This window comes from Meriones unguiculatus, chromosome 17, assembly GCF_030254825.1.
Source record: "Meriones unguiculatus strain TT.TT164.6M chromosome 17, Bangor_MerUng_6.1, whole genome shotgun sequence".
Classification (NCBI taxonomy): domain Eukaryota; kingdom Metazoa; phylum Chordata; class Mammalia; order Rodentia; family Muridae; genus Meriones; species Meriones unguiculatus.
In genome coordinates, this window is record NC_083364.1 from 26,685,640 (window position 1) to 26,711,519 (window position 25,880).

The 25,880-nt window shown below is 47.8% G+C and overlaps 1 protein-coding gene across 2 annotated transcripts in view; it reads right to left on the bottom strand.

The window, feature by feature from the left end:
* Positions 1-4,671: 4,671 nt before the first annotated feature.
* Positions 4,672-25,880, bottom strand: part of Etv5 (ETS variant transcription factor 5) — a 53,756-nt gene continuing 32,547 nt past the window's right edge. For both annotated transcript variants that reach the window (XM_021636156.2, XM_021636157.2), the window contains exons 8-13: positions 23,364-23,620; positions 21,758-21,817; positions 16,171-16,239; positions 15,880-16,049; positions 8,850-8,951; positions 4,672-7,074 (exon numbers count right to left, since the gene is read on the bottom strand). In XM_021636156.2, the coding sequence (XP_021491831.1) occupies positions 6,853-7,074; positions 8,850-8,951; positions 15,880-16,049; positions 16,171-16,239; positions 21,758-21,817; positions 23,364-23,620 (880 nt within the window). In that variant the 3' untranslated portion in view covers positions 4,672-6,852. The remainder of the gene's footprint in view (positions 7,075-8,849; positions 8,952-15,879; positions 16,050-16,170; positions 16,240-21,757; positions 21,818-23,363; positions 23,621-25,880) is intronic.

A 25,880-nucleotide genomic window follows, 5' to 3' on the forward strand; every position in this document is an offset into this window, starting at 1 on the left:
GGGTGGGAAGGGACTGGGAAGAGCACCCTGCTCCTCCCCCCATCATCCTTGAAAGGCTTCTTATGAACTTGTGGTCAAGGACCGCTCGTTCAGATGCTGTGCCTACAGGCTGCAGGGCTTGCGAGAGGCTGAGCTGAGTTCAAGATTTTGAAATCCATGGGGCTTCCTCTGCTCTTAATTCCAGCAGTGCTGAGCTGTTATGTCTGCCATCGCATGCAATTGCTCCTGTAAGCCAACCCAGACTGTTGCTCCTCCGGCCTCAGACCTCTGTTACACGTGGAGAGCGGAGGCCGCCTTCCTCCAAGCCCCTCCCTTCCCAGCCCCTAGCTTTCCAGTCTCCTTTGCTGAGTTTCTTCTCCAATGTCTTAGTTGTGGAGGGTCTGAGGGTTCAGATGCTCCATCTATGCCTATTACCCTAGTGATGTCATTCAGTTTCAGCTCTTCGTCTTCTTCTTTTTTTTTTTTTTTTTTCCAACATCATATTTTTATTATTTGGGAGTTTCTCATAATTCTCCCCAATCACACTCACTTTCCCAGTCCTGTCAGGTCAACCCCCCCACCCATGTGACACCCTCACCCACCCAACACCGCCACACAAAACAAGTCCAGTTTGGGCTGCCCATATACTCACTGCAACACGGTCAAACTCCCAGTGGCCAGCCCCTTAGAGAAAGCTGAGTCCTCCCCCACCCCCGCACCCCCATTCAGCACCCTCATCACAGTTTTGAAGGTTTCTCTTCCATGGCTTCCTGTCTAGGCTGTGGCTGTTTGGGTGTTGGGGTAGGGGTTGACACAGAAGCCGGCTGTTTCTATTTCTGAACTGTGAGTTTGCAGTCATCTGTAAAAGCAGCTCCCTTGCCCTTTACAGTCAGCGGGAGCACAGACCATGGGCTTCCACATGGCTTCCGGCAGCACGAGCCAGTCTCTTAACACTCCCGTACACACAGACTCCCCCCTCCCCAAGACATTGTTTTCCTGTGTAGCCTTGGCTGTCCTGAACTCTCTCTGTAGATCGGGGCTGGCCTCAAACTCAGAGCTCCACCTGCCTTTGCCTCCCAAGTGCTGGGATTAAAGGGGTACACCACCACCGCCCAGCGTGGACTTCTAATTTCCATCTCCAACCTGGAGTTTCTCTGAACTGCAGACCCAGCATCCCAGCTAACTTTTTTTTTAATTTATTATCTTGTGTGTGTGTGTGTGAGTGTTTTGCCTGCGTGTATGTATGTATGTGTAGTGTGCGCATGCCTGGTGCCTTCACAGAGGGTACCAGAGCTCTGTAGCTTGAGTTACAGACAGTTGCTAGGCACCGTATGGGGGCTTGGGAATTGAACTTGGGTCCTCTGCAAGAGCAACAAGCCTTCCTCACCACCGAGCCAACTTTCCAGTTCCCCAGCTGATGTCTAATGGTTGCATAAGTTAAACACATCTTGGGAGGAGGCCTGTTCTTCCTCAATCACAAATCATTTCTCCTCAGCTTTCTTTCTTGGTTTCAGTTCGTAGCAACTTCAGTCTTCCTTGGCCCCAAACCTTGCAGCTGTAATGAAATCCCCTTTGCCCCAACAACTGTTCAAAACACACTGGCTCCGACTTACAGCCTGCAGCTGGCCAGGCCTCTCCCTCCCCTGTCACCTGGATTTCTGCAGCCGCCAAGGTTTAGTTTTCTTGCTTCCTTCCTTGCCCTCTCCTGTTCAACTCACAAGTCAAAAGAAACAGATTTTGAAGTAAATATCAGATGAGGTCATCCCTGGGCTCAGAAAGTTCTTAGCAGCTAACAGAGAACAAAGCAGGTCCTGGCATCCTGAAAGTCTGTGCTGCCCATTGAGACCATTGCTCTTCATCCCTCAGTGTGGTCCTTGCCCTTCCACAAACATTCCCAGGCAGCTTTACTCTTTCAGACTTCCACCTGGCAGTAGTCTTTTGTTTGTTTGTTTGTTTGTTTGTTTAAGTCTTTGCTTAACTGTGAGGCCTTCTTGCCCTTCACTGTCTCCCCTCAACTTCCTCTTCCCACAGCAGTTAGCATCTTCTGGCAAATGCTAGCACCTGTTTATTCCTTTTGCTCTTTTGGTCCCTTCTGCCACACAAGGTCCGGAGCATAACAATTCGAATTTGCTTTCCCTCAGCTACACCCCAGAGTAGCACCTGCCCTGGAATGCTGTTACTTAACAGACGGCGCCAGTCAGTGTGCTATGCGTCGAGTCTAGAGAAAGGTTTTGTTGGTAGCCTGAGAGCTGCTTAAGGACTCCATTTTGACTCCCCGCAACCCAAGCCATCTTTCGAATAATCGGCAACTGATGGGTAACTGAGTGATGGAGATGCTCTGCCCTTCAGAATGGAAACAGGGGGAGACCTGCTCAGCCTCAAAAGGGCAATGCAGGAGACACCACCCATGCTCCTGGCACAAAGTACACAAAAGTGTTAATGAACATCCAAGTCAAGGTGGTCAGAATAAGAAGGCAGAGCAAGTGTTTAAGTGTGAGCCTGGAAGTGGAACAATAAGCATTTGAGGGGTCATTTTTTTTTTTTTTTTTTGGTAAAAGGTTTATCTATTTACTTTAACGAACGTGAGCACTCTATCTGAATGCATAGCTGCATGCCAGAAAAGGGCATCAGATCCCAGTATGGGTGGTTACAAGCCACCATGGAATTGAACTCAGGACCTCTGGAAGAACAGTGCTCTCAACCACTGAGCCATCTCTCCAGCCCCTTGACGGGTCGTCTTAAGTGTTACCATCCCACAAAGCAAACTTTAATTTGAAACTGCTATTTCTAAAGACTCCAGCAGTGACTGGCATCTAACAGGTACTCAGAGAACGCTTAGAAAATGGACAAATTTGCTTAAACGGAGAGCTGCACTATATAAAGGAGAAACAGTGGTATTCTTAACTGTTCTGTTTACCCTCAACGCCAACTGCACACACACCTTAAATTCCCCGGGGAATGTCCCCTGCCTTCTAGGTCTGGGAAGTGGCACCTCACCAGTGCCCTCATTGACCTAGCATGGCCCCCAAGATCACACAGCTGGGGCCAGAACCTACACGTCCAGGCTCCCAGAGTCTAGCTACTGTGAAAAGAATGATTTTGGAGGCCGAGAGCCACATTTTCAGATTTGATTTCAACCAAGTGTTCCCATCTGAGAAAAGCCTGCCAAAATTTTTTAAAAAAATTTCTAAAAAGTGCTCTATAAACTGTAAAGTGCTATCAAATGGTTAGCCGCCTTTGGATCACTGCCAAAGTCAACAGATTGAAGGCTGGGTTTAAGACTCAACTCTTCATTTGGTAGGGGTGGACACTGAAGGGTCCTCTTCTAAATAGGGTCAGTGCTTTGGCCAGAACTAGGACACAACTTGCTTGTCCTTGTCCCACCACAGAACCCTCTATCTGTGTGGAGCAGATTCACATAGACCACTGAGAACCAGTGTTTTGCTCTCCCCAGAGCTCCCCACCACCTAGATGTTTTTCTTCTACATTACCCAGCCCTACTGCTTATAATTTACACCGTGAGCGAGCTCTGGCTTCCAAACCACATTCTTTCGCCCTCACCTAACAGCTGAATGGGCATTGATTGTTCTTCCAACTTGGCTTGTGAAAGGGGATACCACAAAGAATAAACTTCACATTTTCTGGCCTCCTTACCCCAGTGTCCAACGCTAGGAGGGCAAGTGTTGGGTGACCTCTGGCATTAGGTTAATGATCTGGGTCTGAGCCTGGGCGAGATAACGAGCCTGGGAATGATAAATAAGGACCTGACTGTCTAAGCTTTATCATCAGGAATCTGAGGAGAGCCCTCTGTCCCGCGTGCCCTGCCCTCTCCCTGAGCATCTCTTCTTCATCTGTCGGAGCTAATGGGGTTTATGTGGCAGACATTCATTCCCCACAAGTTCCCATTCAAAAGGCGGTGTACCAACTCAGTCTCGGATGTTTCCACACTTAAGGGCTTGTAAAACAGTAAAAGACAGATAGCAGATAACTTACAGAGAGCCTTCTGTTCTAGGCTGTAAAAGGCTCTATTTTTTTTTCTCTTCTGTAACAGGAGTCTTGAAAGCTCCAAGTTAAAAGTGCACAGGGATACAACAGGAACCCTTCACACTGGATGCTATACAACTGCTGTTGGTTTTCTTCCATTATCTCCTAAGTGTTGTATGTGTTACATGCTGTGTATTTTCCTCCAAGAGCAAGATATGGACACAGAGGAAAAGTATTTGCTGTTACATAAAACAAACCAACCAACCCTAAACAAAACAAAAAACAAAACAAAACAAAAAAACCCTAGTTCTTTTGAGAGACCAAAAGAAAGTATTTCACTTGTCCAAAGCAAAACCTATTCAGAGAAAAACTGGGAAACAGTCTTTGTGTTTACCAGTTTTCAAAATATCAACCAAAGGTGCTGAGTTAGGACTGACTAAAAATAAAGACCTGCCTGGTCAATCTTTCCACAGAATCTAAGGTTCAGGCGAATCATGTTTTAAAGGGGGAACATTAGTAAACCCTGGGTTGGGGTAGGCTCTCTGCCTCTAACCCCTTGGGAAGAGATTTTTTTTTAGTCCTTTTTTCAACCCCATCATCCATTAGAGAGGGGGGGAGGGGCAGGGAGTTGAGAGAAAGCCCAATGGTTCTTGCTTGCTTGAAAATCACAGCACTGAGGTAAAGAAAGAGGCAGGTTTGAGGAGCGTGTAAAGGAAAGCAAACTTCTTTATTGTACACAGTACAGAATATAACGCAGCTCGGCAGGATGTACACAGCCCTGTGCAGGGAAGAGTATTTCAAATCAACTGGCAGGCTAAAGCCTTTCTGCACTGTAGACTTTCCACACTCTGGAAAAGAAGTCAATGAATGAAACAACCCCCACACACCCGGAAGGAAAGAGCTATCTGGGAGGTTCATGAATCCAATGGGAATGCAAAATGACGCTGCTGTCCTGTGTCCCTTGATGGCACAGGCTGTGCAGTCACAGCGGGGGGAGGGGCAGCTCAGGCTACAGATAATTCTTTTCATACCCAATGAAACAGCATAAACTTATTAAAAAACAAAACAAAAACAAACCCCAAACCAGTATTAAGTAAAGAGAGGGGGAGAAAAATCTATACAGCATTTACAACAAATAAATCTCTAGCCAGCTGGGGTAAAATACGCATCTATGTATAGACTATGTGTAGATTAGAAAGCTATAAATATGGTTTAGAGAGTCCTTTCATTAGAGTACAATGCTAATTAAGGCCCAAGCTTCAGGTTTGACATCTCTGTGGGCTGACAAGCTTCCAAGAGGAGAACCTTCTTAGGTCCTCAGAGCTGTAAACTGCAGGCCTGAGCCCTGTGACCTCCTCAAGTGTGCTGTAAGTCGTGAGAGCAGCTGTGGAGTGCCTCTCTCATAGGACAGCAAAGCGTGTCCCATGCTCAATCAGTTCCGTGTCCTGCACATGAGGAACACTTTTAACGAGTGGAGTGTCAAGGACAGCACAGACTCCTGTCAACAGGGCCGCAGGAGCAAGGGACTGGTGCTTTCGGCTGACTTTTCCTCCACTCCGAACCCAAGCTCCATACAGCTTTAGTTTGGTTGTTTAGAACATTCCCAATATAATACAGCGATCAGAATAAAAATTGATTGAAGAAGAAGAAAAAAAAGCAGGAAGCCAGAATGCTAGCACTTTTACCTGTCAAGGACAGGTAAAGTTTTAGACCCTAGGGAACCATTATGCAGGGTTCAAAGTCCAGAACCGAAAGGAAAAAGGAAGAGAGAGACTGGGGCCTGGGGTTCCCCACCAGGTGACCAGTTGTTAACATGGATATGACGTGTAGTATGTACATCTGCTTTTCCCGGAGAGGGCAGGTTGGTGAGCGTGGAGAACTATACACATAGAAATCTAAGCTGTGTCCAGGCTGCCCTGCACACTTCAAAAATGTACAGATTGGGTGGAGGTGCCGTGAACAGGCGGCCTGGTGCAGAAGGCACCACGCAGGCTTCCATGCAGCGAACGGGAAGCCCCAGCTAAAGCCCCCCTCAGCTGCAGCGTCTTCCTAAGTGGGCGCGGCCCTGTCTAAGGGATGCAGTGCAGTTACCAAAAAGTTTTTATTTTTTGCTTTAAATACCAAAACTACAAAAATCAGTTTATATAAACTGTTTTCCCCCCCAAAACAATCACCAAAACCAAAATGATCCCCCCCAAAAGCAAAACAAAATACTGTCAAGTGTTAATCATCTTTCCTCTAAAATAGAAGCCATCTGCACTCAGCCATGTGACTGGGAGGAGAGGGGGCTTGATCTACCTGGTTGACCACTCAGCTCAAGAGGAGCAGTGGTCAGAGAACCATGGAGTGGGTTAACAGCTGTCCTGGCCTCCCTAGCTCTGGACTAGGTAAGGGAAACGAGCTACCAGAGTTTTGCAAATTCTAAGCCTCAATGGTCTGAGCCTTCCCAACCCAGCCTATTGACTCGCCTATGGGCGTGCGGTTTCTTTCCAAACAACTGTGCAAGTGAAAGCTCTTCTACGCAGAGGCAGTTAGCAGTCTGTGATCAACGCAGATTGTCATACACTCGTCCCCTTTTGTCGGTGCTAACCTGAAAAAGGTATTGTTCTGCACACACTGTCCATAATGGCCAGGAGGCTTCGCTTTCATCTCTTCTCGGGAATCAGAATCACCAGCGGCCTGGGGTTTTTTCTGTCTCTCCCTGTCCCCACTCCCTAGCCAAGGTATTTGTCTTGAAGGGTGTCAAATCCAGAGACGGCTTGGGTTCTCCAGATAATACTCAAAGGGCAAGCTTTAGGAACAGCCAAGAACACAAACAAAACCACTGCCCTCATTTGCCTGAATGGGGACTGCTAGCTCTAGGGTTTGGCTACTCAGCCATTCAGAAACTTAGTAAGCGAAGCCTTCAGCGTAGGGGAGGCTGCTGCAGCGATCCACGTCCAGGAGGTAAGCAGGGTTGTCTTCAAAGTGAGTCAGCGGCAGGGTGTCCTCCTCGCTGAGGGGGCATTCTGACTCTGCCTTCAGGAAAGGGCGCTGATTGTCGGGGAAGGCCATGGAGAAGAGCGCGTCTGGGTCACAGACAAACTTGTAGACGTACCGTTCCCCAGCCACCTGCATGAGAACACATAGCACACAAGGCTTAGCTGGGGCAAGGCATGGGGCCCGAGCGGAGAAAATGAGAACTTTCAAGACAGCAGCTTCTCAGGGAGTCAAGCACCCAAGAGCTAATTAGAGTTGATTATTCCAATCATACGCAATAGAAACGCAACTAATAAAACACTTCTTTCTGCATCTGAGATTTGATCTGATGCTATTAAGTAGGTTGGAGGGGAAATGGAGATTGAATGCTAATGAATATGGTTTTGGGGGAGGGGTGGAGGGCTAGTGGATAAAATACCATAAAATCAATTATGCAAATACTCAAAAAATCTGAAAAACTTCAAAAGTGTATGAGTGCTCTTTCTGCATGTACACCTGCATGCCAGAAGAGGGCATCAGACCCCAGTGAGGATGGTTGTGAGCCACCAAGTGGTTGCTGGGAAATTGAACTCAGGTCCTCTGGAAGAGCAGACAGTGCTCTTAACCACTGAGCCATCTCTCCACCCCCAGTTCCATCTTCTACTTACCAATGGGGTTTTACGGTTGAGGTCTCTTAACCCCTACCCTAATAAGGATTCTACACTGGCTCTTGCAAAATATACTTTACTTTCTCTTCTGCAAAGGGAGGCCTCTTAATGAATGGCTGTGGCTGCTAGTTGACAAGAACTGTGTCTCTTAAGTTCCAGGCTGTGTAGGTCGGAAATAAGAAATAGATTTTCGCTTTCCACCATCTTGGCACCCGGAAAGGCCTGCTGGGAACAGGATTTCTAAGCAGTGGATATGTCGGAAGGCTGTGGTACAAGGCCATTTTTGCTGACTACAAGTGGATTTGGGCAAAAAAAAAAAAAATTTTTTCTTATTCTTCTATGGTGTTTCACTGTAATGACAGGTGTAGAGAGCTGTGCCCTGGACAGTTTAACAACTAAAGATTCTAAGAGGTCTGGAGCAGAGATCTTAAACTCATTCCTCTGTGTCTTTGCTTAAATGTTTGGGACTTTTTTTTAACTAGAGGAGGCTTCAGAAAAGCAGACAAAGCCAATTTCCTCCTGTGTCTTCCACAGCAACTTCTGTTACATGTATTCAACATCAAAAGCACTTTTAAAACAGGTTTTGGGGGCTGGAGAGATGGCTCAGAGGTTAAGAGCACTGGCTGCTCTTCCTAAGGTTCCGAGTTCAATTCCCAGCAACCACATGGTGACTCATAACCACCTATAATGTGATCTGGTGCCCTCCTCTGGTCCACAGACACACATGCAGGCAGAATACTGTATAAATAATAAAAAAATATTCAAAACAATAACAACAAAAAACAGGTTTTGCTGTTGTTAACGTGTACATGTGAGGAGCAGGGCGCATGTATGTGTATCGTGTGTACACGGCCTGCGAAGGACAGAAGACGGCGTCAGATCTGCAGAAGCTGGAGTTACACAAGGTCGTGCCCTGCCTGGTGTGGGCACCTGAAGTCAGGTCCTGGGAGAGCACGCCGTGCTCTCAAAAGCTGAGCCATCTCTCCAGCACTAAGGGTACTTTAAAGATCTTTTCACGTTTTTAGAGACAGGTTCTTACGGAGAGTGGGCTGGCCTAGAATTTGATACATAGGTGAAAGTGGCTTTGAGCTAATGATTCTCTTGCTTCCACCTCCCAAGTGGTGGCATTATAGGTATGTGCCACTCTGTCTTGTCCACAGATTCCCTTACGAGGCTCATGGCTTCCTCTAGTTAGTATAAAAGTCTTATTACAGAGGTTAGCCCATTCTCCTCGGAAGCGGCTAAGTGATCTAAGCTCACCTTCTGCATGATGCCCTTTTCGTAGTAATAGCGCAGAGAGCGGCTCAGCTTGTCGTAGTTCATGGCTGGCCGATTCTTCTGGATACCCCAGCGCCTTGCAACCTGAAGGGACAAGAGAGCAAAGATGCTAACACATTCCCAGGATGTTCTGTAACTCAACGGCGGCGGCCAATGATCGGCTTCCTCTAACCTGGAAAGGAAAGCGTTTAATTCTCTCAAGATCAAATATTAAGTAAAGGTGACGATTCGGCCACAGTTCCTAGGATGTGAGGCCTGGGGGTGAAGACTCCTAACATTTTAAGACTGGAGGGGACTTGGTTGGCATCCCAGAGGACACAGGCCCTCTGCTATTTCTCCATTTATGAATTATTGACCAATACTCACAGACCATTAGCGTTCTGCCATTAAGTGCTATGGTTTCTGTAGCAGTCAATAAGGAATAATTAGAACGGTCATTCCTGAAACATTAGGAACATGCCAGTGAGCTGCTAATGGGCCTGCAGAGCACAGGTTCAATTCTAATAAGATTGGAGAGGGGCTGGAGATGTTTACTTATTGCGGCTCGTGGACGAAGGGGGACTCAGATCATTACAGCCTACTGCCATCCAGCCATTTGCTCACAGCAGACCCGCAGAACGGACAGCAAGGCACGTAGCACCATTACCCATTTAATGAAAAATTAACAGGGCTTCTCGCACGGTTCTAAAGTGCATTACAGCAAGCCAGTCCACTTGAGGTGCAGGGATGGGGAGACGTAATCAGAGCTTTGGGCAAAGAGGCACTATAGTAGGAAAATTTCCTATCAGAGTCCACCTGATTATTGGGGCAGCCAATCAAGTTTGGCTACCAGCATTCAAACTTTCAACGGTGGAAACATGAGCTGTCTGAGGTCTTCATTTTGGTTACTTCTGGAAATTTTGGCTGGGTTGTGCCAATCTTTAATCCTAGTGCTCTGGAGGTAGAGGCAAGTGGAGCTCTGAGTTCGAGACCAGCCTGGTTTACAGAGTGAGTTTCAGGACAACCAGGGCTAGACACAGAGAAACTGTCTTAAAAACAAAAACAAAAACCAAAGAGCAAACAAAAACAAAAGACACTTCAAAAAAGGCCTATCAAACTACATTCTTTTGATGTTTTTCTAATTTTTTTTTGTGTTATTTGGAGATAGGATCTCTCTCTATAGTCCAGACTCTCAACCTTCCCACCTCTGCTTTCACAGTTGCTTGGATCACAGACATGCACCATCAATGCCAACTCACTCTTTGAGACAAGGTGTGTGTGTGCCCACACCCACACATGCGCGCGCGCGCGCGCGCGCGCACACACACACACAGAGGGGAGAGAGAGAGAGAGTGACTCCAGGCAGCAAGACCATAGGTTAAATGGTGCAACGACCTCTAGCAAACACCAGAGACAACCCGGGAAGGAAGAACCCATCTGTCCTAATTACAGCAGAGCCACCCACCGGCCACATCTTCTACTCTGTCCTACAAGAAATCCCATGCAGGTTCCATCTCCGATTGCTGTTCAGTGTCTCCCAGGCAACTACGAATCTCAGGTCTCCCCCTTTTCATCAATTCAAGTCTATTTTAAAAAATAAAACAAAGCTGCTTTTTTGAGAAAAACAAAAACAAAACAAAACAAAACAAAAAAAAAAAAAAACAAAAAACCACACCACCAACAACAAAAAAAAACACCAAATGGCAGCTGACGCCAGTGCAGTGGGAGGGCCCAGAGGACTTAGGGGCCCGGGAGGCCGAGGCGGCTTCTGAGGAGGATTCAGCATTGGTCTTAGGGGCTGCAGTTGTGGCCAAGAGTGGGGGTGGGCTCATGGAGGTAAAGCTGAAGACAAGGAGTGGATTCCTGTCACCAAGCTGGGGCGCCTGGTTAAGGACGTGAAGATTAAGCCCCTGGAAGAGATCTACCTGTTCTCTCTGCCCATTAAGAAATCCAAGATTACTGACTTTTTCCTGGTGCATCCGGAAAGGATGAGGTTCTAAAGATCATGCCATGCAGAAGCAGACGCAGGCCAGGCAGTGGAGCAGGTGCCAGGCTTTTGCTGCTATTCAGGACTACAGTGGTCACGCTGGTCTTGGTGTTAAGTGCTCTGAGGAGGTAGCCACTGCCGTCCCAGGAGCCACCATCTTGGCCAAACTTTCCAACGTCCCCCTGAAGAAAGGCTACTGAGGCGACAAGATTGGCAAGCTCCTCACTGTTCATGCAAGGTGACAGGCCGCTGTGGTTCTGTCTGGTTCATCTCATCCCTGCCCCCAGAGAAACTGGCATCATCTCTGTCCCTGAGCCCAAGAAGCTACTTAGCAAAAACTAAATCCTGGTGAGAGGTCTTTTTTATGAGACAGGGTCTTATTATGTAGCTTATTATTATGGGTCTTATTACGGCTGGCCTGGAACTCACTGTATAGCCCAGGCTGGTCTTGACCTCTGGAGTGCTGGAATTAAAAGGCATGTGCCAACCTGCCCAGCAAGGGTAAATATTCTAAATCAATGGAAATATTGGCAAAAATAAATAAATAAATATAATAAAAAATTCTGCTCAGTCAATCTCAGTCCTGCCAGGATCAACAGCAACTCACACGCCAAAACTAAGCCCCAACCTGTCTGCCACAAGGGACAAGGAATGTCAAGGTAGCTGGCTTCGTCTCTGTACTCCACCCAATGGTAGAAAACCACTTTGCCTAGCCTTCAGCTTGCGCAGCGACCTCTCTGCTGTTAGCGCATGCGATAGCTTACTGGAGAGGTTCTGTGTATGTGCAGATTTCAAAGCTGCTCTGGTAGTTATAATTACTGACTCACCCTCCAGGCCGGTGCCCCATGACTCAGAGGCCCCCTCTATAGTAAGGCATGATGCAGCTGGAGACTCGGGCGGTCCTTATTTGGTGTTACGAGGAGCAGGCGAGAGCGTATTGACAGCTCGTTCTTTCTTTCTGTTTCCCGAGTAGTAGGTTATAGAAGGTTCATTTTGGGAGCTGAGATGGGGGGGGGGGGCGGCAGCGGCGGGGGAAGGGAAGGACACAGGGACTCACCTATTCCTCTTCAAAGAGCAAGCGAACAGTCGCAGGACAAGGAGCAGCTCTTTCTAGCAAGCCAGCTTTGAAGACCACCCATGGAATCACTGGTCTGCCTCATGTCCAACACACAACCCCATGGCCCCCCAATATTCATATTAATGCAGATTCACAGTTAAAATGGCTCCAGATTAAAGCCGAGTCAGTCACAATTGAGAGGGTGCTAAGTTGGATGACTGTCAAAAGACATTTGATTAGGGGGCCTGCCAAAACGCAGTTCTAAAACCACAGTTTCCATGCACAGTGTAATGGATATTATGGATAATTACCCAGAGTGCGCTACTCAGCCACACAGCTGCCTACAATTACATCCCCAACAGCTTCCTCCTCTGCTTCACCCTTTAAGCTCCCCCATGACAACTTCTTACAGCTTTCCCCAGGAGCTGGTGGCATCTTCCTGACATTAACAAGGACAAGGTCCTCACAGTTACACAGGGAGCAGAAGAGGAAAACAAACACTGCGTAGGCCGAGGCTAAGTGTTCTGAAGACTGCAAAGGGCCCCGTATGAAGGCACGGAAGAACGCCAGGGACCTCAGCATAGGGAGAAAAGAGCAGCCCCTAAAGAAACAATGCTGGGGATGGTGGGATGCCTCAGTGGGCGGAGGCACCAGGACCGCGCCTCCTGGACCCACATGATAGAAAACTCCTGTGGGTTCCCTGTGATGCATCACACACAAACCGGTGCCACTCCCACAATAAAAAAATGCAACAACAACAATAAATGCTGCTCAATCCACAGAGAGGCTCAGGGCCACACATGTGACTTGGCATTTATGAGCATTCTGGGTTAATATTAGTTCCTTCATTAAGTAAGAAAGCAGGGGCCCTCTGCCATCTGTTCATCATTTTCCTTACTGCTGGTAGGAGAGCGGAAGATTCAATAACAGCCTTACAGAGGCTCATAACCAGGTTTACCTGCAGCTGGACAGCCTGTGCTCAGGCCTGAGGCGGTGGCAATAAAGTCATAAAAGCTCCTGTTTGTGGGATGAGATGAATCAATAAGGGCTGCCCACAAGACAGGCTTACTTTCATTTCAAAAAGCCTTGATGAGTCAAGGTGTCCCCCAGCCTCATGTAAACCAGGCCATATTAACAGGAAGGTACTGAGTGAGGAAGGAATGGGCCTAGGTGGGGCACTGGCCCTCTAGCAGGACAACTGAGGCCAATCAGAGGCTGGCTGTGGTGCTACAATGCTGATAGCATTTCTGTGAATCAACAGGAGACAGGGAATGTGGTGCTATGTTCATTTGGAGGCCAGAGAGGCAAGCTGGGCGTCTTCTGTGCTTGTTCTCTGCTTCACTTTCTGAGACAGGGCCTCTCCCTAAACCTGGAACTCATGCATTTGATTAGGCTGGACAGGGATCTGTCTGCCTTCACCCCGAGTGCCAGCGTTACAGATGTGGTGCTGTGTCTGCCTTTTCCATGGATGCTGGAGACACACACTGGAAACTTCATTCTCGTGTGGCCGGCACCTGAACGACTGCACCCTCTCCTTAGCCTCACACATGGGGGTTTTCTACCACGTTAAATGAAGCCTGCCATATTCTTCTTCTACCAATTCAAGATTCCCCCAATGTCTAATCCCTCTTTTCTCCTCCTTTTCCTATCAACTTTCAGGCCACATCCTCCTTCCAAACCAAGTATCAGGGTGTTACCTCCTGTTGCTAACTCTGCAGTCCTTAATGGGACGCTTCTCAACAGTGCAATTCTCATTTCCGTTGTAGCCAACTCAGGGACAGCGTTTACCTAACCATGCACCATAAAAGCAGCATATGTCAGCCGGCGAGTGTCTCTTTTTGTTGTTGTTTTTCGAGAAAGGGTTTTTTCGCGTAGCCTAGACTGTCCTGGACTGGCTTTGTACACCAGGCTGGCCTTGAACTCACAGTGATCCACCCACCTGCCCCTGTCTCCCTGAGTGCTAAGATTACAGGTGTGTGCCACTGGGCCTGGCTCGTGTGTGTGTGTGTGTGTGTGTGTGTGTGTGTGTGTGTGTGTGTATTTTTTTCCACCTTTAATTTTCTAAACTTAGTCAAATAGAAAGTACTTCCTTTGGAATGGGTTCCACTAATGACCTGGTTTAATTCTTCTCTGTGCTGTCTATTCAGGAAGGGGACCTACGGTCGCGTCTTCACTGAAGATGAGGTGGTTAACAGTGCTGGCGGGGAGGGAAGGACCCTTTCAAAGGAGTCACCTAAGACTTAAAATCAGAATATTTACATTATAATACTTAACAGTAGCAAAATTATAGTTACGAAGTAGCAACAAAAATAATTTTATGGTTGGGGGGGGTCATCACAACAGAGGAACTGTATTAAGGGGCTGCGGCATCAAGAAAGAAGGTTGAGAACCACTGCTGGAAAGCATTTTCTTAATTAGTCGTTGGTGTGGGAGGGCCCCTTCAATTTTGCGTGGGGACTCCCCTGGTTTTATAAGAAAGGCTGAGCAAGCCAGTCAGCAACACGTCTTCAGCTCTGCGTCAGCTCCTGCCTCCAGCTTCCTGCCCTGTTTGAGCTCCTGCCTGGACTTCCTTGGATGATGAACAATGATATGGAAGCGTAAGATCCCCTCACCCCACCTCCCAAATACCCCATAATCCTTTTCTACAGGAGTTGCTTTTGGTCATGGTGTTCTTTCACAGCAACAGTAATCCTAACTACAATACCCAGGATCCTACATAACATCTTTTTTTAAAAAAGCATCTATATATTCTGGAGAGATGGCTTAGCAGTTAAGAGCACTGTGTTCTGCAGAGGAACCAGGTTGGATTCCCAGCACCCGCACAGTAGCTGTCAACCATCTGTACCTCTAGTTCCAGGGGATCCAATGCCCTCTCCTGGCTTCCAATGGCACTGCACATATGTGGTAGATCTACATACAGCCAGGTGCACGCGTACGCGTACGCACACGCACAAACACCAAACACACACATACACACACACAGAGGCATAAAATAAATACTTATAAAAAGTTTAGGTTTCTAAGACTTATCTTGGGTAATTTTATTTCTCCTGCAGTATGTAGTGAGGTCAGTGAGGACTCAGCAGGTTAAGGCACTTGCTGCTATTACCAATCCTGGCGACTTGAGTTTGATCCCTGAGACCCACATACAGGAGAGAACTGATGGCCAAAACGGGTCCTCTGACTTTCACACTCACACATGAATTGAATGTACAAGCACGGAAACACACACTAAATAAATATTGAAAAAGAAAAGAAAACACGTGGCAGGGTAAATGCATTACTAGCATGTCACACAGTATGTTCAGGCAGCCTCAAGCCACAGGCTGTGAACCAACTAGGGTTGAGATCAGCTCAGCTGTGTTACAGAAACTGAACTCCCACAGCTTTTAAGAGGACGAACGCATCCTATACTAGAGCAACTCTTCATGGCTTCAGCCCCCATTCCACCCCCATGCCCTGGGGTGCGATATACTTTTAATGTTGTCTACAATGGAGGACGCTTGCCTGTTCGTTTGGCAACATGCAGGAAATTGTCCTACTGACAGGAAGAACACTGCTGAGCCCACCAGGCACAGCTTCTCTCTCCCTCTCACATCCAGCAACTACTGTGGTGGCTTAAGTAAGAAATGTGCCCCATAGTCCCTGGCAGTTGAACCCTTGGTGTCCAGTTGGTATTGCTGTCTGAGGAGAACTAGGAGGCATGGCTTTGCTAGAGGAAGTGTGTCACTGGAGGGGGCTCTGAGGTTTCAAAGTCCTGTGCCATCCCTAGTGCATGCTCTCTGCCTCGTGGTGTTAATGCTGGAGCTGTGAGCTCCCAGCTTCCTTCTCCTGCCACCATGCCTGCAGCTTGCTGCCCTGCCTCCTCACCATGACACGCTCTTACCTCCCCGGAACTGTAGAAAGCCCAAATACACGTTTCTCTAAGTTTCCTCGGTCACGATGTCTTATCACAGCAACAGAAAAGTAACGGAGACACTCAGACTCACCTCTTCCGGTTCTATCAGCTTAAATTCCATGCCTCGACCAGTCCAGGCGATGAAGTGGGCATTGGCTGGGTCATCGAGAAGGGTGACAAGGAACTGCCACAGCTGAAGAGAGCCTCGTCTCTGATAGGGGGGGCCCTCTCGGTACATGGTGGGCTCCTGCTTGACTTTGCCTGTGTGGGACAGGGGTGTACATGTAATAACTTAGGCTGGAGTTTCTGGGGGAAGGGGGGGTTGCTTAAAAAAGCAGTGCAACCCTCTCACCCAGCATCCGGTCTTGGATGGGCATCTTACCTTCCAGTCTTTCCGGCACCACGCAAGTGTCGTCAAAGTATAGCCTGGGGTCCTTTTCGTATGTGAATCCTGAAAGAGTTTAAAAAAGAAAACCCCAGTTTAGCATCCGGTACTATACTAAAAACTATGGCGTTAAGGACTATACTGACATTCTTTAATGCAAACAACTTTTTTTATTATCATCTTGTATTCATACCCTCTCACCAGGTTGTTTCATTTTTGGTTCCTTAAGTGTTACTGTTGCACCAATGCCAGACTGAATTTCCAGAGACTTCCAAAGGACTCAAGCATTCAAGTTCTGATGTCATTATCTTGGTCTCAGTGAGGGCTGAATCAGTTCCTGCTAACAGGGCTCGAGCTGCAGGAACCACTGAGTCACCGCAGGGTCCTTCACATCGTAAGCCGTTTGCAGGAGGCACTGTTTCTATGACTAACGCATCCACTCTGGTCAGCCTAGCACGCTGGCTTTCTTTTGTGTGACAGTGCTGTCATTTTCCTTTCTGCTAATATGAACTCAGCCTTCCCAACAGACGTGTCCAAGCTCTCCACACATTTCATGGGCTCTGACAGAGCATTGAAGAAAAAGAAAACAGGCAGAGCCGCAGGGCGACAGAAGACTGGTTATAAGAGCAGCACACTTCAACCAAAACTGGAGCACTGTCTCCAAACAGAAGGAATCAGGGGAGAGTCGTCACAGAAAGGGGGTCAAGAAATAGGAATCAAGCTGGTGATACATGCCTGTAATCCCAGCACTCTGGAAGACACAGGCCGGCAGATCTTGAGTTTGAGGCCAGCCTGGCTACAGAGACACCCTGTCTCAAAAAACCAAAATCAAAACCAACCAACCAAAAAAAAAAAAAAAAAAAAAAAAGAAACAGAAACCGAGGATGGGTAGTGGTGGCGCACACCTTTAAACCCAGCGCTTGGGAGGCAGAGGCAGGTAGATCTCAGAGCTGGAGGCCAGTCTGGTCTACAGAGGGAGTTCCAATTTATTCAGGGTCACACGGAGAAACACTGTCTCATATAACCAAAGGGGGAAGGGGAAGAAAAGAAATGGGAACCGAGTGGTTCAAAGACACACACCAAAGACTAAATGGCTAAGGTATGAAGTGAAGGGATGATGGAAAAAGATGGCTGCACATTCTCCACCTAGAAATGCTGGCAGGTGTGAGTGTGGAGCCTCCCACTCCTCAACAAGATTCATGGTTCAAGCCCAAGGCAGCTAACAGCTCCAAGACAGGCACCCCATGTTCCCTGCCTCAACAGCATCACACTTGGTGTAGAGTCCCTCATCCCTGGGCTCTTCCCTGGCTTAGTCCCTGGCTTGGTCACCTGGTTGGAGGCTGCTGGTCCGTGTGCACTGAATACGCAGATGGGACAGGCAAAGTGACACGCAAACCCCACACAGGTCAAGGACCCCAGACGGGATCCCTTGGTCTTCAAAATCAGCCCAGGCCCGGCACCATCATAATATGCGAGGCCTAGAAAAAACTCAGTGCAGTGGAGGAGACTAATTCTACTGTTTATGAGGTTCATCTTTCGTTCTTCAGCCTTAGGTGTGATTTTTCTGTTTAAATTAACGGCACCATATACAGGCCAGAGAAATGGCGCAATGGGTCAGAGCACTGGCTGCTATACCACAGTGCAAAAGCTTTTGGTGCAGTGTGTGAAACAAACGACAGCTGCAGGCTGTAGCTGGCACCGTTAAGACACCGAGTGACCCTGTGCCAGGTGGAACGGCTCATGCCTTCAGTTCCAGCACTCTGGGGGCAGAGGCAGGTGGATCCCTTTGGAGTTCCAGGCAGCCTTGTCCACCCAGGACTAACAGTGAGACCCCGCCTCAAAAACATACAAACTAGCCAACAACCCAGAATGCCAGTGTGAGGATTTTAATCTTGATGTCCCCTGCCATGGAGGGGATTTCCCAAGGACAAACGGTCATACCCTACGCATCTTCGTGTTGTCACAACCCCTCACCTACAATAACTGCTCAGTATTTGGGCGACTGCACACCTGCCAATTTAAGAACGCTGACACTTTTTCCCTTGAGACATGCTCTCATGTGGCCCAGGCTACCCTGAATTCACAGAGCTGAGGACGACCTTAACCTTCTCATCCTCCTACCCCACCCCCAAGCACTAGGACCACATAGGTGTGTGCACAACACCTGGCAAACCGGCTTTTATGACGATCTGGCGTACTTCGTATTATCAGCAAGACATAATTCCTCATGCGTCATGCTTCTTACCCTCGGCTGCCAGGAGGTGACACAGTTCCCACCTCCCATATGTGTTTTGGTACTCCAGGACTGTTTAAATGGTCTTGTTATAAAGTCAATTTAAGCGGAAACCACTTTAAAGTTTACACACCTGTCAAACGTGCCGTGTTATTTCTCAGCACTGTTTTTCCCCCCCTCCAAGGCATAGATAATTCATCCACAACCCCACAAAGCCTAGATTAAATTCTTGTCTTGGTTTTCAAAAGCCTGTAAGGAACATCATCTGGGCACATTTTGTGGTTTCCGGTCATTGCCACAGGCGGTCCTCTACAACACCTGAAAGATGCTCCTGGTTGAAGTAATAAGTCAGTTGAGTTGGCATCAGCAGTTATTTCAGTTGTGGCCAGACCTGTATCTAATCACTCAAATAAAGGTACAGGAAGGAAGAACCTTTTGACGGGCAGAGTGGAAATGAAAGACTCAAAATATCACAAGAGGATTCTAGGTGGGTACCCGAGGCAGAATGGCTATCTTAGCAATCAGAGATGCCAATCAGGAACACTTGTTTTGATAACTGTTTCCTGGGCATCTGTGGTCAAGACTGTGAAGGAAGGATAGGAAAAACCAGCCCAAGATAATTTAGAGCAGTTTAAGACGCTGGCTTCTTCGAAATTCACTTTTTCAGTGTGTGCGGTCAATTGGGGAAAGGACTAGGTTGGAGGGGGGAGGCTGGCGGTGGCTCCGTGAGATGGTCTGTGTGTAGTAAGCAACCTAAAATCTTACTAAAAATATTTCCCTTAAGAGCACGCTCTCTGCTAAATGTTGTAATTATACGAAATGTTTGCCTCGCTCTCCTTGCTGCTCCCTCCACCCCCCGGTGCCTACTGCAGACATCATCAACTGCCTCTACAGAAACAGCGAGGAATCTGGAAGCAGCCCCGCACAGCTGCGCCTCCACAGCCAGCGGTCCGGTAGACAGCCCGCCTGCTCACGTCTGGACACTCTGAGAATATCGCGGGGCACGCGGCAGGGTAAGCGGCACTGGTCTCATCCAGCTGGGGAAAGCTGCCTGCCCAGGAATCGGCGCTCATCAACTCGTCACTTGTAAAAAAAAAAAAAAAAATCGATGCTCCCTGAGTACTTAAAATGCTACAGACAGGTGTTCACAGCCTCAGGTACACGAGATCTCACTACGGAATTTGGGAACCCCACCACTTAGGGCGGCGGCTCTCAACCTGCGGGTGGAGACCCTTTCACAGGGGCTGCCTAACACTACCTTGCATAATCAGATACATCATGGTCCACAACAGTTGTGAAATCAGTTAGGGAGTAGCAACAACAATAATTTTATGGTTGGGGTGGACCACATATTGAGGAACTGTCTTCAAGGGTCACAGCATTAGGAAGGTGAGAAGCACTCTCTCAGCACCAAAACTTTTAACTTAAAAGCCTCTTCAGTGAGTCTACAGTACAGCTGAGGATGAGTGTGATTTTCAAACTTGGAAACCAAGACTTCTGGGCTCCGCGTTGGAGCTTTTGATTCATGAGCTCTTGAGACTTTATTGATCAAAATTCCAAGGGAAGCCTGTGCCAATGGTCTGAGGGGGTCAGACTGATGTAAAATATTTATATGGACAGATCTGTTTGACAGAAAATGAAATACTTCTGGGGACCTACGCTAAGGAAAAGTATTTCCCAGCCTCGGTGTTTGGAAAGGAGGTCCTGACCCTACCCCACTGCCTGAAAGAGTAACTTCCAGCCAGTGCCTACCTCTGAAGGACTTCCCTCTCAGACCACACAGAACTCCTTCCCATCAAAAGAGCTGCCACTGCCACCCATTCATGCAGGAGCTATGAGTTCTGCAAATATTCCTCACGGCTCTGACAGCTCAATTATCCTCCGCCCACGCTGTGGCCGCCTTTCTCCTCTGGATTCCCACCCCATTACTTCTTCAAACCAGCCCTAAAAATTTAAAAATTGGCAACCACACACTGAAGACAGACAATAAAATGCTGGCCTTTACAAAACCTGGCAGTGGATGCCTCAAAAAATGTCACATCCCCTTAACCCAGAAGGTTCAGGGATTCAGCTTCAAGAAGTAGTCAAGGAATTGTGGAAAGATTTAATGAGATGGATGTTCGTTTTTAATTATTTTGTGAGGCATTTGTAAATATTTAACTGTTAGCAAGTGGTCATAAGCCAAATGCCTCCTCCCACGGCAAGTACTATGTAGCCACCATGGACAAAGCGGCTGAGAGATGCTGGATCTGGCTGATTACACTGGACAGGTGGTATGGAGAGAGATGAAGGCTGGGCCCTGGGCCATGAGGGCTTATTTCAGAATTTTGGGTCTACCTTCCAAACTACTTATTTTAGAGTGAATCTTGTGACCTCTGGGAGTTTCAGCGGCTTATACGACTGACTAAATGAGTTGAATGCAAGTAAAAAGCTCAGGACAGAGTCTGGTATGAACACACGGTGAATTAAGAACTCCCGTTGAAAGACTGGACAAAAGGAATCATGGTATGATTTGTACAGTTCTGTATAGACGTGTGCACAGAAAAGAAAGCTCCTGACTGTCTTTGGACAGTGAAATCTGATCTTTGTATTTGTGTCTGTCTAAATTGTGTGTAATTTGTGCTTATTGATTACAGAAAGAATAAGCTATAAAGTCTGCACTGTGAACAAAAGACTCACAAGAGCAAGGCTTTCCAGGAACTCCCGGCTCCAGATCCGTTCTGACCATTTCCTTGAGATACTCCATGCTATACAACATCTATGAATCTTTCTAAACATTCTATTTAAGGGCCTGACATAGCGGCACATGCCAAGTTCCCCTTTCCTTTACATTGTCCTATGAACTCTGCAAAGTTAGGGTCACTGCCATTTTAAAGGACAATGGCTCTCAATGCTCGGAAGGCTGATCAAAGCCTCTGTGCAGACTAACTCAGCTTGCACACTCTCACAATCACACACCACGGAAGGTCTAACCACTGACCGCACAGCTCAGCTTAGAAGCAGTAATTTTTTAAGTTAAGCACGAGTAAGCTGGGTGTGGTGGCGCATGCCTTGAATTTCAACACTTGAGAGGCAGAGGTGGGCAGATCTCTGAGTTCAAGGCCAGCCTGCTCTACAAAGAGAGTCCAGGACAGACAGGGCTACAAAGAATAACCCTGTCTCCGAAAAACCAAACAATGTAAAGCATGAGTATTACCAAAAACAAACAAACAAACAAAAAACTAAACACTAAAAACAGACAGACAAACAAAGTTAAAGGAAGGAGGAGAAATCCTCCAACTTCCAGCATGCTGTACCCCACCCCAAACCCCAACTAAATTAATTTTAACAGGGCTAAAGCAAGCTCCTTACCATCATGGTTGCTGGAGAAATACCCTCCTCGCATGTAGGATGACTGGCAGTTAGGCACTTCTGAAAGGCAAGAACAGATGCTCCCTTAGCAACCGCCCCTGCAGAACAGCAGAGATCACACCAGGCAGCAGGGGCCCTAACCCTCACAACTAAGGTGCTGCTGCTTGGGTTTTGTCAACTTTAACACAAGTCAGAGTTCCCTGGGAAAAGGGAAACGTCACTGAGTAACTGACTCTGTAAACCTAGCCCGTGGGGCATCTCATTAATGACTAATACGGGAGGGCCTGGCCTACTGTGGGAGAAGCCTGTCAGAAGCTGCTGCTTCTGGGGTGTGCAAGAAAGCAGGCTGCGTAAATTCCAGAACAAACAGACAGACAAGACAAACAAGCCAGTGCAGTCCCTACTGTGGCATCCCCCGGTGGTGATGGGCTGTAATCCCTAGCCAAGCCCCACCCCCACCCCCCAACCTGATTCCGACGAGTGTTTTACTGCAGGGACGAAAACTCAATCGAAGACAACGGACACGCCTTTGGGGTTCTGTTCTGTGCAGGTGTACCATGTTAACACACAGTAAGGTTCACACCACAACCCACGGCGTGCGAGTATGACACTCCTCATGCAGAGGGCCGCTCTGTCTCCAGACATCACTTAACAAGGCACCGGGTGAGGAAGCTGGCCTTCAAAGGGGCTTTAGGACGGGGAAGGGGAAGACGTCTGTTTCAGATCTGCTCCTTTGGCCAATGATGGTCATGTGCAATTCTGATGCCAGGGGGTGAAGGTATCTAAGGCCAAAAGGATTAGTGGAACTAAAGCTCCGAATCCAGGGCGGCAATGGCAGGGTGGGCACTCTAGTTTGGCAAGCACGTTCTCCCCACGGTGGATATGTTATGCTGAAACTCAACCGCGCTCAAGGGGTCTTTTCTTCGGGGCCCCGTGAGAGGAAGGTGACCCGGGTGCACCCTGGGACAAGGCGTCTGATGTGAACCTCTGCTGACTGCCTTTTGACTGAGTGGGAGGAGATTAGAAAGAAAGAAAAAAGTTGGCTAGATTAAAACGCCAATGCCAGGGGCCTGGTGGTTAAGAGCACGCCCTGCTCTTTTAGGGGACCTGGGTTCAATTCCCAGCACCCACATCAGGCAGCTCACAACCACCTCCAACTTCAGCTCCAGGAGAATGGCCCACCTTCTCAGATTTCCCCAAAACTAGTTTCCACCCAAACAAGCACAATCAGTGTGTTATCTCAAAGACCACCACAAGGGGCACTCAGGTTCGGGTTGCTCCAACCTTCCAACCTATCAACCACCCTGCGGTCACTTCAGCCCCAACCATAAGGAAAGCGTGGGTGCAGTGCAGCAAAGCTCGGGTCTCCATTAATGGGGCTGGCCCACAAGACGGAAGAGGGAGGCAGGTCGGCCTCGACTTCTTCATATGTTTTTGGAGGTGCTGGCAGGCCGTGGAACCCAGAAGACTGCACTGCTCCACCCTCAGCCCCTGAGGGCAATTCTAATACAGTGATTCCCCCAAAGCATTGCACAGAGCAGACCCAACACGGATCAGATAGCCAAACACGAGAATGCAGAAGCCAACGCAGTGAGCTTACACTAACCTGAATCGGCACAGTAGTCTCGGGGCTCCTGTTTGATTCCCATTGGTGACTGGAACCCGTGCGCCGGGGGACCAGGCATCCCGGGGACCCCATGTTCGTAGAGCGGGTCATGGTATTCCTGCTTGAATCCCTGAAGGGGTGGGGGAGCGGCCGGGACAATGGGCTCTGACATCTGCCGGTGGTAGCTGGGGCGATTATCTCCAGGGACTCCTGACTGAGGGAAGGGGTGGCAGGGCTCAGACAGCTGTCGCTGAAATCTGCAAGGAAGAAAAAAACCAACATCGTATTGTTTAATAAGAAACGAATACTTACTAGGATCCAGCATTGGGGTTTTAGTCACAGCATCTGGTTTTGAGATGATGAATTACTTTCTAAATTAGAGAAATGTTGTTATTAATGTGAAATGTTGTTTATTATTAATGTGTGTGTGTATGTGTACACATGTGGGTGGGTTGGTTCTCTCTCCACCTCTACACAGGTTCTGATGACCGAATTCTGGTCACGTTAGCTCATATAGCCAAGTACCTTGAATGGCTGAACCACCTCACTGGCCCATGAATTAATTCTGAAAAGAACCAATGACTTACTTGGGATTGATACATATCATAAAGCTACCATAACTATAAGAAATGTAAAGGTAACTGGTAGATCAAAAGAACTGAATAAAAAAAAAATCAAAAACTGTCAGGAATATTGCAAAATATACTTATTACCTGTTAAATTAAAGCATTTCAAATTTGTAGGGAAGGTTAGGTTCTATTTTATACTGTATTCTGAACTAAATTTCATATGGATCGAAGTATCTGAGAACTTATACAATCTTGGGTTGAGAGAAAACTTAAGTCATCATGCTAACAGCAGGCACCAAGATACATGTGGGCGAAGCCGGCATGGTGGTGGATGCCTGTGATCCCAGAACTCAGGAGGTAGAGGCAGGCCGATCTCTGTGAGTTTGAGGCCAGCCTGGTCTACAAAGTGAGTCTGGAGTCCAGGAGAGCCAGCCAGGACTGTTGCACAGAGAAACCCTGTCTAGATTAAACAAACAAACAAACAAACAAAAACAAAAAAACAACACCCCCAAAACACATGTACACAAAAGTAAAACATGAAAGTGGGAAGGAAAAAGAAAAGTTGTAATAGCTAGAAAGTGCCAGAAACAAAATCAAGAGTAAAACTGGGAATGCAGCAGTGATGATACTGCTTTTATCTTATTTATTTCACCCTGCACACAAGTCAAGATCTCATCGTCAGACCCTAATCTCTAAAACTTCTACCAGAAAAATAGTAGAGTACACTTCAGGATACAGGCTTAGGTAAGGACTTTCTGAGTAAGACTCATCATGCAGAAAACAAGACCATCAGTCAGAGCGGGACTCCATGAGGCGGAAGCCATCAATGAATGAAGAGGCCACCTAAATGCGGAAAGTCTTTTCGAGGTTATAGCTGGCAGAGGATTAGTATCTAGAGGAAAAAATAAACTAAACATCAAGAAAATAAACGATCCCATTAAACTAGGAGCACCACGAGCAGCTAAGACAGATTTTTACAGAGTGTTGGCCATCCTTAGCCATTAGGGAAATGTAAACTAAATTACTACACTGAGATGCTAGCTCAGCCCAGTCAGAACTGTTAAGATTAAGAAAACAAAGCACACCGTTCTTCTGATAGTTGGTCTTAGATGTGAATCAATCTGTGTCAACAGGTGGCTAACAGACTGCTAGCGCATCAAGACTTCAACCAGGGATCTGGGTACAGATAAAACCGTCCAGATCAGCCCACAGTAGGAACTGCAAGAAACACGGAAAAACCACCATACTCTCGCAGGATGCCTGAGCTTTTGTTCCCGTCTTAGCTGCCAGGCCAACATTCCACCACTGTCAAGTCCAGCGGTGCAGGCTAGCGCTTCAGCAGAAACCTGGGCTTAAGGTTGCTGCTGGCCCTTCGAGGGTCTCCGGACAAGCAAACCTGGGCTTGTTTCAAATACAGGCACGAGTCATGGGCTAACGACCTGTGGGGAGCCTTTCGGAAAAGCATGGAGATGTTCCAGAGGCTTTATTCCTATTAGCGGCTCCAACCCCTTGTTACTTGAAAGGAACCGCAGCGGGACAGTCCCTCCTGCCCTCCTCTTCTCCTGCCCCTCTGCCACCATGTTAGAACTGTCCAAGGTGACCCCCACCAGTCAGTTCCTTTGACGGCCCGCACCACTCAGTTCTGTAACCAGAGCCTTGGCAGCTGGCGCAACCAAGGGTCCTGCTTCCGCTTAGTATTCATCTTCTCACCTTCCAGAGTGTAACCCTAGAGCTGGCCTGGGATGGCCTTGTTAGGAAGGATCGAGCCCAAAGACCAGGACAGACAGGGGTTTTCACTGGTGATGCTCTGCACTGCATACTGGAGAGTGGTAAAGGAGATCCTGGGGTAGGTCACAAAACCAACATATCTTGGGGGGGAGGAGGGAATGGCCCAGAGCTTGGCGCTGTAATTGCTATTTGCAGAGATAAAGTAACTCAGTACTCGTCC